Source organism: Acomys minous (assembly GCF_964271855.1).
Source record: "Acomys minous genome assembly, chromosome: 5".
Lineage (NCBI taxonomy): Eukaryota > Metazoa > Chordata > Mammalia > Rodentia > Muridae > Acomys > Acomys minous.
In genome coordinates, this window is record NC_140494.1 from 107646124 (window position 1) to 107660459 (window position 14336).

Consider the following 14336-nt stretch of genomic DNA (forward strand, 5'->3'; position numbering starts at 1 on the left):
GTTTTGTTAGTTTAAAAGCAGACTGAATTTTAATAACCGACTCCAAGGGAATCATTTGGTGAGGGGCCTGCTTCAGTCACTTTATATGCTGTGCAGGGTGAAACTCTCTCATCACTTTGGTGACAAGAGGTGATCAGCCAGCCCTGTAGTGTCAATTCAGTTTCCGAATAACATCTAGCCCACGCTGACTGCTTTAGACAGTCATGTCTGAGAGCTTAGTAGTTGGACATCTGTGAGTAAAACCTGTTGGGCTGTACCTGGTCAAGATCAGCAGGACGTCCTCCATCCCTTTCTCCTTTTATCTATCCCTCTCCCCCTACCTCCCTGTCTCCCTCTCTTGCAAGGCAACACAAACTTAGGTACGAAGTGCTAAGACTCCCCAGCCTACTCCCACTCACTCTGACCTTTCCTGCCATTGGAAGAAAGGGAAACATCTATGCAATAAATTAAGGAGGTCAGTATACTGGACAGTCATAGGAAACCAATTAGGTAGAAAATGTGCATTTCTAAGGTGATGTCCATAGGACTGGCTACATCTCTGGCACATCTCCATAAACTTGAGGCAGAGGCAGGTGGAGCTCTGTGAGTTCAAAACTGCCCTGGTCTGCAGAGTTGAGTTCTAGGATAGTCAGGACTACACAGAAACCCTTTCTGGAAAAAAAAACAAAAACAAAAAACAAAAAGCAAATGCTTAGTCATTTGTATGTTTCATCTCTAATTGAGTACCTCCTGACTTCTGGTTATCCTCGAAGCTTTAAGTCGGCTTCAGTGTAGCTCAAGAGATTTTCTTCTATTCTTTTTAAAATACTCTTAAGTTTTCGGCTTTCTCTAATGAACTCCAGGGTCAAGTGCAACCTAAGATTCCTAAATTCCGTTCAAAGAACGTCTTCAAATTCTTTAAAGAAATAGTGACCATTTATCCCCTAAAGCCCCCAAATTCAGTGTTTTAGGTCTCCCAATAATCCAAGCACTTGCACTTAGATCCTTAAACACCTGGACAGGATGTGCAAACTAGAAAATCACTCCTGCTCTAACACTTGAGACTCCAACTAAAAGCTGGTTCTGATTTGGGGCTTCACGTTTTAATCAAGCCTGGCTGTTTAGAGAGAGGAAAGGGGCGCTGAGTCTCTGAGCACATGGGTGAGGGTTATGCAGCGCACTGATGATGGCATGACATGAAAAGCAGCCACTGTCCTTCTATTTGGAGACAGCATCAAACCGTATGTATAGGTGAGACTAACTGTTGCAAGAAGTCTGGAAAAGTAGCAAAGACGGCCTTTTAATGTCATGTATCTCTCGTGCCTTCCATTGGCCTCCTTAGCAGCAGAGAAGTGGTGGATGCCCCAGCTGACCCCTGCATAATGCACTTATAAATACATTCTTTAACTTGTCCCTGGTCCTCACAGTCTCTTCTCAAAGGGATCCCCCGCTCTTTTGACCAGCTGACTCTCAGGCCACCGCCAAAAGCTCTAGTGAAAAACAAATTAATGTCTGAAATTTTATTTAATGAAAAGGGAAGAAAATTTCCAAGTCAGTTGTCAAGGGTTGTGGTGGAAGTTATAGACTGAGGGAACAGGTAAACGGGACATGATACTATGCAATTGATTTCAGCCTAGTGCTAGAGACCTCACTTTTTCAGTACAGCAGCCATATGACTTAGATCTATTTGATGACCTTGAGATGGTCCCGGAAGAAAAAGTGTTAAGTGGCTTGCTAACTCAGCAACTTAAATGACAAGACATAGTAAGTCAGCCAGCTGTGGCCATCCTATTGGTCTTAAAAGTGTTCTACTGGATTTTCCGTAGTTCTATTTTTCTTTTATTTATTTAAAAAAAAGAGAGAGAGACCTTTTCAAGATTTCCCTTTGAAGACTCATTAAAATGTTTTATTCAAGCTTGTGTTGCTGGAGTATGTATGAAGTTTATGCTAGTTGTTCATGTATGTTGACCGTTTGTTCTTACCAATAACTGATTGGAATAAGCATGTATTGGAAGGTTGGACGTGCATGGGCATGACTCAAAACCGAATGGATTTTCTCCAAAAGAAAACCAAGCAACAATTCACCGCCATATGTTTGTTCTTAAGGATCTCACTGAAAGTAAAGATAAATGTGAGTGTAAGAATGAGATTTTTAGGCAAGGCTGACACAAGGCGTCTCTTTGAAAGAGGATCTTGAGCATTCGTGGTTTTGGAGCTCATCCTTAAAAGGCCTACACAGGAAATAAACCCTGTGTTGTGTGTGCATGTTGAATGATGCAAAAAAAGAAAAAGAGAGAGGGGGAAAAAAAAAACACTGCCAAATCCTGATAGCTCATGGCCAGAAGCTGCAGGCAGACATGCATGGGTGGGTAACGCACGGGCCGTGTCGTCGTTATTATGGTTATCTGCTGTGCGGGTGTGTGTGATGGTGTTTGTCTGTCTGTTCAACGTGGATGCTTCTCTGTGAATGTCTTGTGCCTTGTTCTTTTCTGTATGTTCCTTCTCCCTTCCCTCCCTTCCACCCGCTACCTTACCGGGTCGGGTGACAGCATGCCCACGGTCCGGAATAGCGCCTGTGCTTTTGTTGCACTGCAGTCAGCTGGCTTCTGGGTTGGAGCGCTCCCCCTTCCCCACCCCCCCTCTCTCCCTCTCCTCCCCAACCATTCCATTTCCCCACCCCACCCCCATTGCCCTTCCCCTCACACTCTCTTAACTCTGCCTGCTTTTTCTACCTGTTGAGACAGTAATCTTACTGATTTTCTGCTCCCAGAGGATGTTTTAAATAGATTTTCATTCGTTCTGGAATGGACAATCCCCTCTGAAGCATTTAAAAAAATTTTTTCTACTCTGGTTTCAAAGTATTTGGCCAGTGCTAGATGACAAGCCTATACCCCAGACCACTGCCGTCCTTGGCCCACTGCCCCATGAGTCTCCCTTTCCCTGGCTTATGACTAGTGCAGACCATGATAGAACCCTAAAAGCATTGCGTTGTGTCCTTCCCTTACTTGGCAATCAGTTATAGGGGAACTTTTAAGTCTGTTTGAAAAAAGACTAAGCCAGCAGTGCACATGATTACAACCGCTATGTCCACCGTCTATGTATATGCCTCTGTGTACATCTCTCTGTATGAGTACATAACAGTGGCATTCAAAGGCTGTCATTCAGTCAAGGGACTCTGCAGACCTTGTATGCGCTACCCAAGAACAAAGCTAAAGAGGTTTACGAATGGCTGCAGGACCTGAAGATTGCGTTGCAGCCTTGATATGCAGTTTGGAAACTATGTGCTGCTGTTTAACGGCGTGAACCAAATTTCTGCTAATGGGAAGAAGGGAAAAACTCTCCACAAAAGCTGACAAAGCAGGAAGAACAGGATGACTGAGCTTTTAGATTAAAACTACCGGGGGCGTCTGAACTCTTATGGCTGGTGGTGGAAGTATCAGTTTCCATGACATGGCCAAGTGATCAGATGTATGCTGCGTAGGTAAGAGAGAGACCGTCGCCTACTTTGTTTTCCTAATGGGAATGGTACTAGGCCTCTGGGCCAACATTTTGTTTCCTAGGGATTTTATTTCATTGTTCTTTTTTTTTTTCTTTTGTAATTTTCTGTAAAATATTTATATGATAACCTGATGATCGAACCCAGGTGCCTCTCTAGGTTAAAAAAAAATGAAAAAATCATAATCTTTATTTTTGTACTTACTGGAATGGCTAGGATTTCTGACTGATGGTAATTCTTTGAGGGTTTTCTTCTGGTTTAAAACTGCCCTGTTGGACCACTTTGAGAAGCCAGCTGGTACTGTCGAGAAGGAGAAATCCAGCTTCAGGAGCGCACGGTGCTTAGCCTGCACCGCAGCACCTGGAACACCAGGAAAGGCCAAACCTGAGTCTCTGCAGAAGACACAGCCATTGGGCATAAATTAAATGATCATGTCTGCACCTTAGGACTGCCTTAATTGCTCCCCCCAAAGTCCCATATGCAACAAAAGTAAACTTTCATTTGTTTAATAGAGTTTAAAGAAATTCATTGCATGCATTTTAATTAGAAGTGACTAGAAAGGGCTTGAATAGATGATAGGAAATTTTGAATAGAAGAACCAAGAAGTAATTTCCCACTTATTATTAAATCGCAATGTTTCCTTTTGAGAAATATTCTCTGCTTCACAAAATGCATCTTTGTCATTTTCTTTGAGAAAATGAGAGGAGTCTAATTTTTAACATGAAAGGAAAATTCCTAAGCCAAAGCAGTTCTTGGAGGTAGATTTTGCTTTTCTTCACAGTACACCCAGTGCTATGGTAAACTCTCCTAATTATATTTATTCAGAAATTACCCAACTATGGCAGTGTGCTATAGATTCATAAAAAAAACAAAACAAAACAAAACAAAAAACAATCGAACTGCAAAAACAAATTTAATGCCACGGGCCTAAATGGCTTCTCAGTTTGGAACATAATCTAAGTAGGAGATTCCAGATGATTTGGTATATTTTAAATTTTATGCCATTAAAAATGACAGTTTCAGCTTTAATGAGGTGTATATCAACTGTCTGTTGCTTCTTAATGGAAAACTTTGCATATCAATGATACTTCATAAACATATTTGTCTTTATTTTTTAAAATTAGCTTTCTAGTGCCCTCCCCAAGGAAGCAGCCTTCACAGTAAAGCTCCTCCCTTGAAACGTCCTTGTTTAATGTGGTTCAGTGGCCACCACGCACATGTGTAGAACGCTTTGATATTCATCGGGCCAAGTAGAAGTGAGGGATTGGCCTTTGGAGAACTGCAAATTCATAATTAACTACAGAGAACTACTTTATGTTGCCCATTTATAACAGTTATTCAATAATTGTATTCATCAGTCTTTATAAAATGAATAAAGCCAATTAGAAATAAAAACGCTGTCAACCTATCAGATTTCAGGACAAAAGGCTAGCACTTCTCCTCAGCTGCCTCTATAATTTATTGCATTACCATGCTCCCCCTAGTTGCCTGGTTCCACAGCTCGGGAACACCTGTGAACTCGAAAGGCTTCTGTTTTGACTTGACCTCTGCTCTGGAGCATTTGGCATCCAAGGTTCATGTGGGGAACTCTCCTTTCTTAGGGCTGGTAGTTGGAACAGCCTCCTCGCATACTCAACCAGCTCTCCATGTTCAGTTGGCCTCTTTGTAAATCACCTTAGAAAGTCCAAGCTTTAATGACCACTCAAAACTTATATCTATATGGCAACCAGTTCACCATTATGTATTTCCAGAGCGTTTGTTTTGGTTGCCTTTAGGCTCTAGTCAATAATTCACCAAGACTGACTCTCAAAACATGACTATACTTTGTGCTGGGCTCCAGGAAGGGGAAAGATAGAAAAATAAGCAAAACTTGTCTCTCTCTCCAAAGACCTTGCAGTGAATTAGATCTGCAACCATCTTCAAAATGACAGATAGAGACTATAATACAGTTATTGTGCAGATTTGAGGTCTTGGGCCAATAAGATGGGATTGAAGGAAAAAGCAATAAATACATAAAAGCTACCCTGACTGTCTTAATATTCTGTGTTGTTTAACCAATTTCCTTAAAAGACCAGCCGAGGAATAAGCATGAGGAAATGGAAGCCATCTCTAGTGAGCCTCCCTCTGGTTAGCCATCCTCCTCTTCGCCTCCCATAATTCAGAGCAGAGCTGGTGGCGAACCATCCCAGCTGACCAACATTGGGGTTGACTGGAGGACAGGCATTTCAAGACCTACTTGATTATCTCCTGACCTAACTGCTTTTTCAGCTTTGAGGGTTTTATTTTTCCAGAATACCATTGATTTATGAAATTCTTCTTTTTAAAAAGAAATGGGTTGTGAATCAGATTTTTCTGATGAAGGCATAACCTGCAGTCTGCGGCTAGCAGGTGCTATACCATTCTGAAGTATGTGATCCAAGATTGTGCTAAATTGATAATGAACTGTGTTTGTCAGTATTGGCAAAGGATTTTCATTTTCTGAGAAATGCAAGATAAAACTTAATACATCAGTATGTGGCATCTAAATACATTCATGTTTAAGAGATATAACAGAGTGTCCACAGCTAACAGACCGCTTTACTCTTTTCATTCTGCATGCTGTTTTGACTGAGTGATTTTTAACCATTCGCCCTCATGTTTCATGTGCTTTCAACAGTGGAGGCTGAGAACTCCTTCTGCCTCAATTGTATAGCAATAACAGAATTACCCGATAAAAGAAATGAACATATGGATTAACATATTCAAGCTCTCCAAAGAAGTGAGAGATAGCAAGAGATTTGGCTCATGTTTGTTTTGTTTTGCTTTTTTTTTTTTTTAACAAAATCCATCCTCAGTTCTTAAGTGTTTTGTTTATGTCCCTCGAGGAATGAAAAGAAAAACGATTTGTTTTTACTTGTAAGGCCCTACTCAGTTGCCCAATTCCGCAGAAGAACTGGACAGTGAGGACCTCTCAGGTAAGGGCTAGTCACTAGGTAAGGCACTGCAGTGTCCAACCTGTGGGTGCTTTGTCCGCTGTGACCCGATGACCACTTGGTTTGCTGAGCCACCAGTGTGGATTCTGAGACTAAGGAAAGAACAAATTCACCTAGTTACTGTCTTCTCCTGTTCACTCACCCACCTTCCTTTCCTATGGTAACAATGTGTCTATTTCAGACCAAGGCCTGTGCCATGAGTATTGTAGAGAGCAGAATGCTGAAGCACTTCTCGGTGACTTGAAGTGATGTGTCCATCCTAGATGTATAATGACTCAGGACAAATTTGGTAGCAGTTGATGTTGGATTATGTGACATGATCCCAAAGTCGTATTGACTGTCTCCATCTGTGGAATAGACTAGAAAGCCACAGTACAGTACTTTGAAGTAGGTAGTGGAAGGAGGGGCAATTGTTTTCTCACACATCAGGCTATGAGCTAATTATCCACCTCAGACCTTTCTCACCGCTTACTCAGCTCTTGAAAAAAGTAGGCTTCATGCCTGATTCCAGAATGTAGGTGTTAACTAATCCAGAATAAGAAGCATATCCTAAAAAGGCGGGAGGATTTAAAGTCAGAGCTAAACAATTATATGAACTTCCATGATGTCATGAGACTTCAGTGCCAACCCCCTACAGCTTCTGAAGCGCTCTGATTGGTCCGAGTACTTAGTGAATCAGTAAGCAGGCCCCTTGGCATTGCAGTGGAGAAAGCAGGGCACAGCAGGAGCCCACTGGAGAGCAGGCTTCCATATTACCCCAACCGCTGTTCACTCTAGTTGTGTTGAATGGCTGGTGCTTTAGGTGCTGTGCTTAACTCTACTGTGAAAACCCAGCTCGGCCTCCCCCATATCTCAGAACACGCTGGATTGATTTCTAGCTCTGTGCTGTTTCGCTTTCCTGCTCTAGCCTATGTGTGAGGATGAGCTGAGCTGTGGGAGTTTCCCAGAGTAGAGGCTTCCAGGAGGCTAGAGGCTGGGTCGGTTGCCTGCTGGGCCCCTTTCATATTGCAGTAAGCAGCCAGTTAATGCTTTCTGAATAAATGAATGAATTCTAAAAACTAGTGAATTTCAGTGACTAGATTAGAAAGGAAGTCATCCATTAGCCATGGTATTCATTTGTCTCTTACTTGTGTTAGATATATTTAAAGAAGATGCAAAATTATGCAAAAAAATAGCTTTATTCTCTTTTACAATAAGAGCAGGGAAGTCCTACCTAGCTATGACTCAATGCCAGAGGAAAACAACTACTCCCCTTCCCCTGGCATTCGCCTCAAACAGAGTAACCCTCAGGTACAGTGATCTTATATAAATCCTGAGGAAGTTCTCCTGGGTTGGCCTGATCTTTTTTCAGACAAGGAGCACTCAGTCAAAAGGAATTTTGTCCTCTTTAGGAAGCCATGAGTCAGCCAGGTACCTCTTCCCCCCGGCATCATCAATTAGGAGCACTGCAGGTCTCAGCCCTGCACCAAGTGAGATGGGTCCCCACTGCTGTTCTATCTATCACCCGAGTCAGGAGCAATAAATGAACAACCATTTGTGTTCATAATAATTCAGTTAAATTAATAATTACATTGCCCCCACCCAATCCCTCCCGGACCGAGGCACTCCTGTTGCTGGGAGTCATATGGAACGCTGATGAACTGGCAGGCTGGGGCCCGGCTGCCTTTGCATCTGGTTTGATGAACTAATCAAAAACTGATTAGCACCTTTGTTCAAAGGGGATGCTGATTAATCAATTACTATTGATTGTGAGCTTGGCTTCTCTAGGCAGCGAAGAGACATCTAAAGGGAGAGAAAAAAACAACCAATAAAAATTGAGCAGCTGTCATAGTGTTTAAATTTATTAAAACAAAATACATTATTTTTTATGAAGCTGTCTTGAAATGGGTCACTGAAGGGGAGCATATTGATTGAGAAAGGATGAACTTCTCAAATTTCTGTAGCCTGGAGACTGAATTCAATTATAATAGAAGACAAACAGGCTAACACCCGCCTTAAACAGCCCATCAATAAATTAGAGTAGGTGTTGCCCATTTAATGCTAAACTGTGATAATGAGTGATGTTCCCCACTCCCTGCTATAGTGGGTAGAAAGTCCATCCTTTCCACATTAGGGATTAATGCTTCACACTTCCAGATCCCCCCGCCCTGCCCCCACCCCTCATCCTCCATTCACTGGTGCCTGCCTCACTTAATGACAGTTTCATAGGCAGCATATGGTGTGCAGCCCTCAACCAGCAAAGCGAGATGCCCGGCCGATCCTCCTATGTAATCTGCATTTAAAGAAAGACTCAGTGCCTAGTTCACTGATTCTGTTATTGGCCACCTTGGAGGTGGGGGGCTACTCTGGTTCTCTTTTGAACCCTTTTATTTACTTTCTCTGTGTTAATTTTATTGGTGATAGATCCACACTAGTTTTGAATTGTTTTATCAATTACATCTGCTGTTTCTCAGTGACAGCTGGTGGTTACTGCCACCCATGTGGAATAGAAAAGCTTTAAGCATATTTATCCTTCTATTTTATTTTAAAACTTTAACAAAAATGTCTCCAAGTGCCTCTCTCCCTTAAGCAATGGAGGGGCCTCCGGGAACTGTTCAGTGGAGTGAAGTGTTAAACAGATTGCCAGAGAATGGCCCTCAGCACTGGCCGGGCAGCCCATCGGTCTTCTGCTTTGGAAGCAGAGGCACAGACAAGGCATTCCAGGGCTGCTTTCAACTCTTGTTACCCTCCAAATGAAAAAGGGATCTGGAAAAATCTTTCATGCCCTTCACAAGCCACAAAACCATGCTGGGGACGGGCAGACTTTCCCCCTGTCTTTCATAACCCTCACATAGTGTTAGGGGTGACCCAGGAAGCCAGCTCTTGGCTCCCCAGTTGGATTACAGAGGAAGCCTGGCCTTTCCATCCTAGCCTTTGCACCCAGCGATTCCCAGGCAGGGTGTAATATATATGGGCTCCTACACACATGCATCCACCACATAGGTGAACACATTGTTACATACATGCACAAACACAAGCACAGACACTCAGTAGCCACTGCATTTCGGAGGAACTCTTGAGTTAGTGAGCAATGCATGAAGTGTGGCCCTGGTTTGGAAAACGAGCTGTTTAATTTCCTTGGTGGACGGCATGTCAAAAAGAAGAAGAGAAAAGAAAGGCTCTGACACTAAGAAATACTCTTGACCCTCACATCTATTACTTAATTTTTATTTCACAAAAGTATTTGAGCTCCATGTGCTTGGCTTTGGGATGGCCCCTACTACACAGTGGTAAAGAGGACCCAGTAGGAACTACGCCCGTGATAACCTTCCAGTAGGCAACACAGACTGCTTCCCCAAGTTGATTGTGACTGTGGAAAGTTAAAGCCCAGCAGTTGCAAATGAAGAGCTGAGACAGGAGAAGGTGGAGGCCAGTTTGGAAAGGCAGAGCAGAGATCAGCGACAGGAAGACTTGATGGATGGGCCAGCAGCTGTAGGGGAGCCTCATGAGATTCCTGCGAGATAGTTAGGGAAGGGCTGTTCATTTGTACGTGAAGAAAGTGGGCGCCCAAGCAATTTACACATAATTTAAACATGGGTCCTCTGGTTCAGGGTTCCCAGCCTCTGAGGACTCCACAGCTTCCTCTACTCTGGAGTCTCTTGGGAATACAATTCCTTTTGGCCCTTTCCACTTTGGCATGGGCATCAGGGGAGGTGCAGGGCAAAGTTGGGCTATGAGCAGCCCATCAGACATGTTGCCATGTGCTGACTGACTCGGAAAGGTTATTTTAGTCATTAAGTTAAGTGCCTTCCCCTTCAGAGGCGATCCATCCATACTCTGCTCTGATGTTTTCAGTGCCACTGCCCCATCAAGTCCCTAAATGATGGAATTAGTTTCCCTCTGAGGTGGCTCTAAACTCCATTGTGAAATAAGACTTAAGGGTTAAGACATGGAAATTTCAGTCTTTAAAGGGTAAGCTATGCTCTCTGGTGCATAAGTGTAACCTCAGAGCTTGGGGCCTGAGACAGAAGGATTTTAAGTTTAGTGCCAATCAGTACATTAAGAGATCTTACGAGGTCCATGGTCATTGACTTTCCCACAATGGAAGTTTGGACTTCACCATAGTGCTGACCTTTCTCATAATCCAACATGCTACTGTTTTCGCCATGGAAAGGAAGGTGGCCATGGCCAGATATACCAAACCTTTCCTTCAGAATGTTGCCAGCCACCGTGCCAAGTGTGAGTTCCAGTTCCACAGGTTGGACACTGCTTTGGGGTGACTTCACCATATTCATGATTCCATCCTGCTCACACCCCCCAAATGCCTGAGGCCCACCGAAGCATCTATCTGTAGAGACAGATTCTAGTGGGAATGCTGGTTTGAAACAATTCTCTCCTCCTTACCAGGTTCCTGTAAGGAAAACTCCAGTGTCGTCCTCAGTGCCTCCCCATTGCTTAATACAGAGAAGGCAATCCCACTGTCAGTGTCCTGTTATGAAATGAGTAAAGCGGGGCTCTCTCTGGAGATGCTAAATGCCTTGGGCTTGGCATCCTGTTTCACGGAGTCTGAAACTCTGCTGATGGTTAAATTAACCAAGTCAAGTAACTGGAGAAGGGAAGGAAATGTACGTTTAAAAAAGACTTGTGCTGATGTCTGCCCACCTGCAGGATGTTTAACATTATAGTCCTCAAGTGGTGTATCTGAATTGTAACGTGCATCCGGTGGCCTTGTGTTTCCTTAATCGCCATACAAAGTAGCAAAGCCATCCGCCGCAGCACATGTCAATTCTGCATACATGAAATGAAAGCCTGGTGACCCTGGCTTCTAAAGAGCTGACAAATATTGGTCAGTGACAAGAACCAAAAAGACCCTCCTCGGGCTTTTATAGAACAGACAGAAGCTCAGCAGACACTGAGTCCCAGTCACATGCCAAGTCCTTTTGGGCACAGCCATGCTCTGGCCCCTAGCAGGATATCCTTGAGGCTAATATCTCAAGGTAGGTGATTGACCTGCCTGAAGTCACACAGGAAAGCATCAGGTCCAACTTCTGGCCCAGGTCTGATGACATGTGAGGTCCTAATCAGTCCCCTGTGCCTAGGCAGTGACAGGCAGGGAGAGCCTGGGTGCTAATCGCTGAGGGCAACAGTGTCCAGCCACTGTCTGCTCACAGTTGTCGTTGAAATGAGCATATGCTGAGCTCCAGGGTACACACTGAGGACGACTACTGCGGTTTTCCTTGCAGTGGCCTCTCACAGCCCCTCTAAGTGTCAGATTAGCAGCATGACATTGCTAGAACCGAATGCAGCTGATGGCTGGTGCTGGCCGCCTGGCATGCCGTATGGGAATCTTCATGATTTTCCTGCTTACGTTGATTCCTTCCCTTCCCTTCTCTGAGAAGATGGAAAGGAAAGGTTATGCTGCATAAAGGCTAGTTGTGTTCCAATATATATTAACATCTTAATGGGAAAGCTGTGCATGTACTGTATACATTTACTACTCTCTGACAAGAGGGAATTAAATGTCAGAAGGATTTGTAGCATCTATAATTGAATTGGTGCTGAGAAAAGCAAATCTTAGAAGAAGAATAACATATTAGGATTAGCAAACAACGTGGCGTTTTGTCAGCGCTTGCCATTCAGTCAGTGTGTTCCCCTCCAGTAGTAAAGTTGTGCTTTTAAAGCACAAGCTTAGCTCGGTTGACTTAGGTGAGAGCTACCAGAGGTGATGGAAACAGGTAGCTACACCTTACAGACAGCACAGGCGTGGGTGTGAGTGTGTGTGTGTCTGTGTGTGTGTCTGTGTGTACATGAGGTTTTGTTTCTCATTTTTCTTCAGGTTCCCAGTATGTATACCGCCAGCCTCCCCTCTCTCTCCTCCTTAGCAAGAAGTAGCAAGTGACATCACAGTCATTAAGCCTTTTCTGAGATAGCCTAATCCTTCCAGCTCTAGGAAGCCAGAGGCAGCATTTCCATCATAAACACCAATTCTAAGAGTTTTTAATTAAACTGACTTGTCCAGAGAGACCTCAGCTGTGCCAAGTGACAGAGCTGTTGCACAATGTCAGCCTCAGCACAGGCTCCCGTCATCCCTGGGCAGGAGAGGCCCCTGTGGGAATGGGAGATCTATTATTCCCCCACTTTAAATGAGACCCAAGACAATTTATAGCCTCAATGGCTGCTAGCAGTATCTAACCAGCTGCACCAAGATTGCCAAATGGCTAGCTGTCCTAAAGGCCTGCACCAAGGAAACCCAAGGGAGGAGGGGACAACAGCGCAGTTGTGGCCATCACTCCTGACACTGCATATTTCACACCCCAGCCACTCCAATGCAGAGAACTCCGTGTCTCTCTGGCAAAAAGGCTTACCCTGTGTTCCCGGATGGGTAGCCTGAGGTGGCCGGGAGGGCTCAGCTCAGTGAATCCCTCTGCCAGTCCTTCCTTGCCAGGAGCTTGTCAAGGACATCCTAGCCATTCCCTGGTTACCCATGGATCGCTGATTTGGCAGCACAGCCTGCAAGGCTTTATGACAGATCCACGATCATGGCATCCTCCTGGCAGTTCGTGTGGCACATCTCCTGCCAGGTGGTAAAGTAGCCATGGAAACAGGCCCCTTGCAGATGCCTGATCCACACAGGCAGCAGAGCCTGGGGAGCGCTGTGTGAAGAAAGTGCTCCACCTCAAGTGTTTAAGGAGTGAGTGCAAGTAGAAAAAAGAGAGATGCAAGGATGGAAGGGAACTGAAAGTCCAGTCTAGCCTTCAGAAGTAGCCCCGTTCACCTTGCCCTTGAGGAGGAGGAAGGCCCTGAGCTGAAGAAAGCTGAGCAGTTTGGCACGTCCCTGGGAATTTGATGAAAGTAGTTTTTAATTTGTTTGTTTTTTAATTCTTTTATTGTTGTTCTGAGATTTCTAAGATACAAAAATTAAGGCCAAGGTGGTTGAAGCTATGGCACAGAGGTTTGTTTGGTTTTTCTTTTTGTTTGTTTTGTTTTATTTTATTTATTTTTGCTGACTTGACATTCTGCAAGCGACTTATAAACCTCACCTGGAGCCAAGTAGTTTCAGCTTTTTTTTTTTTTGCCAGAAGAATTGCTAACTCAGATTTCTACCCAGCTCGTGATGTATCTGTCACACTTAGAGCTATGGACGCGGCGCAGGATGGGACAGAATAGGCAGACCAGAAGTCATCCCACAACCAAGTGTTGTCACGGCCTGCATTCAGTGCTTTCTACCTTAGGCCTCTATCCAGTTCAGTCAGCCAAGTTTGTGTGTGAAGGCATTTGGATGAGATTAACTACATGCAGACCACGGTTCCCCAAAATTAGAATTATTGGTTTGTATATGCTTGGTAGTCCTCCCCGGGACAGTAAGGGCACATCGTTATCCCAAAATAGAAACGCACTGGCGACTATACAAGAGGAAGAACTGGAGCCTCTTAGGAAGCAAGAAAACAAGATTTTGCAAGCCCAAGAGGCGTCCCTTTGCCTGCAGTGAGGTTCCTTTACAAGAGTGTTACGCCCCCATTTCACTCTGCCCTTGAGAAGCTGTGGCACCGAGAGAGTTTGTTTGCCTCCAGTTTCCTTGTCTGACTACAACATGGAGGAAGACACTCGAAGAAATGGTCCCAGGAAAAACAAGCAGCAAAGGGGACAGGACCCACGTGGATGCATCTACTCCCTCAGAGGGGCAAGACCTTCCTTCATCTGATGGTGACAGCCACGGCCTTTCCTCTTAGTGATTCCTCAAGACCTAGTCTTAATTCTTGCCTCGTGAGCAGGACAGGGGAGATGGAGGCTGGCCGACTTGTCCAGAGATCCTCCCCCACAGTCCCCAGTTTTTTAATCCCAAACTTCTGTCAGGCAAGCCACATCCCTGTGGCATCACATGCTGCTGCTCTCTATAACCAGCAAGGCAT

General features: G+C 44.4%; 1 protein-coding gene across 6 annotated transcripts in view; it reads left to right on the forward strand.

Moving 5' to 3' along the window:
- Nucleotides 1–14336, forward strand: part of CADM1 (cell adhesion molecule 1) — a 324719-nt gene that overhangs the window by 301825 nt on the left and 8558 nt on the right. For 2 of the 6 annotated variants that reach the window (XM_084783657.1, XM_084783660.1), the window contains one exon: nt 6376–6429. The exons of the other annotated variants lie outside the window; for them this stretch is intronic. In XM_084783657.1, the coding sequence (XP_084639783.1) occupies nt 6376–6429 (54 nt within the window). The remainder of the gene's footprint in view (nt 1–6375; nt 6430–14336) is intronic. 6 annotated transcript variants of the gene reach the window in all.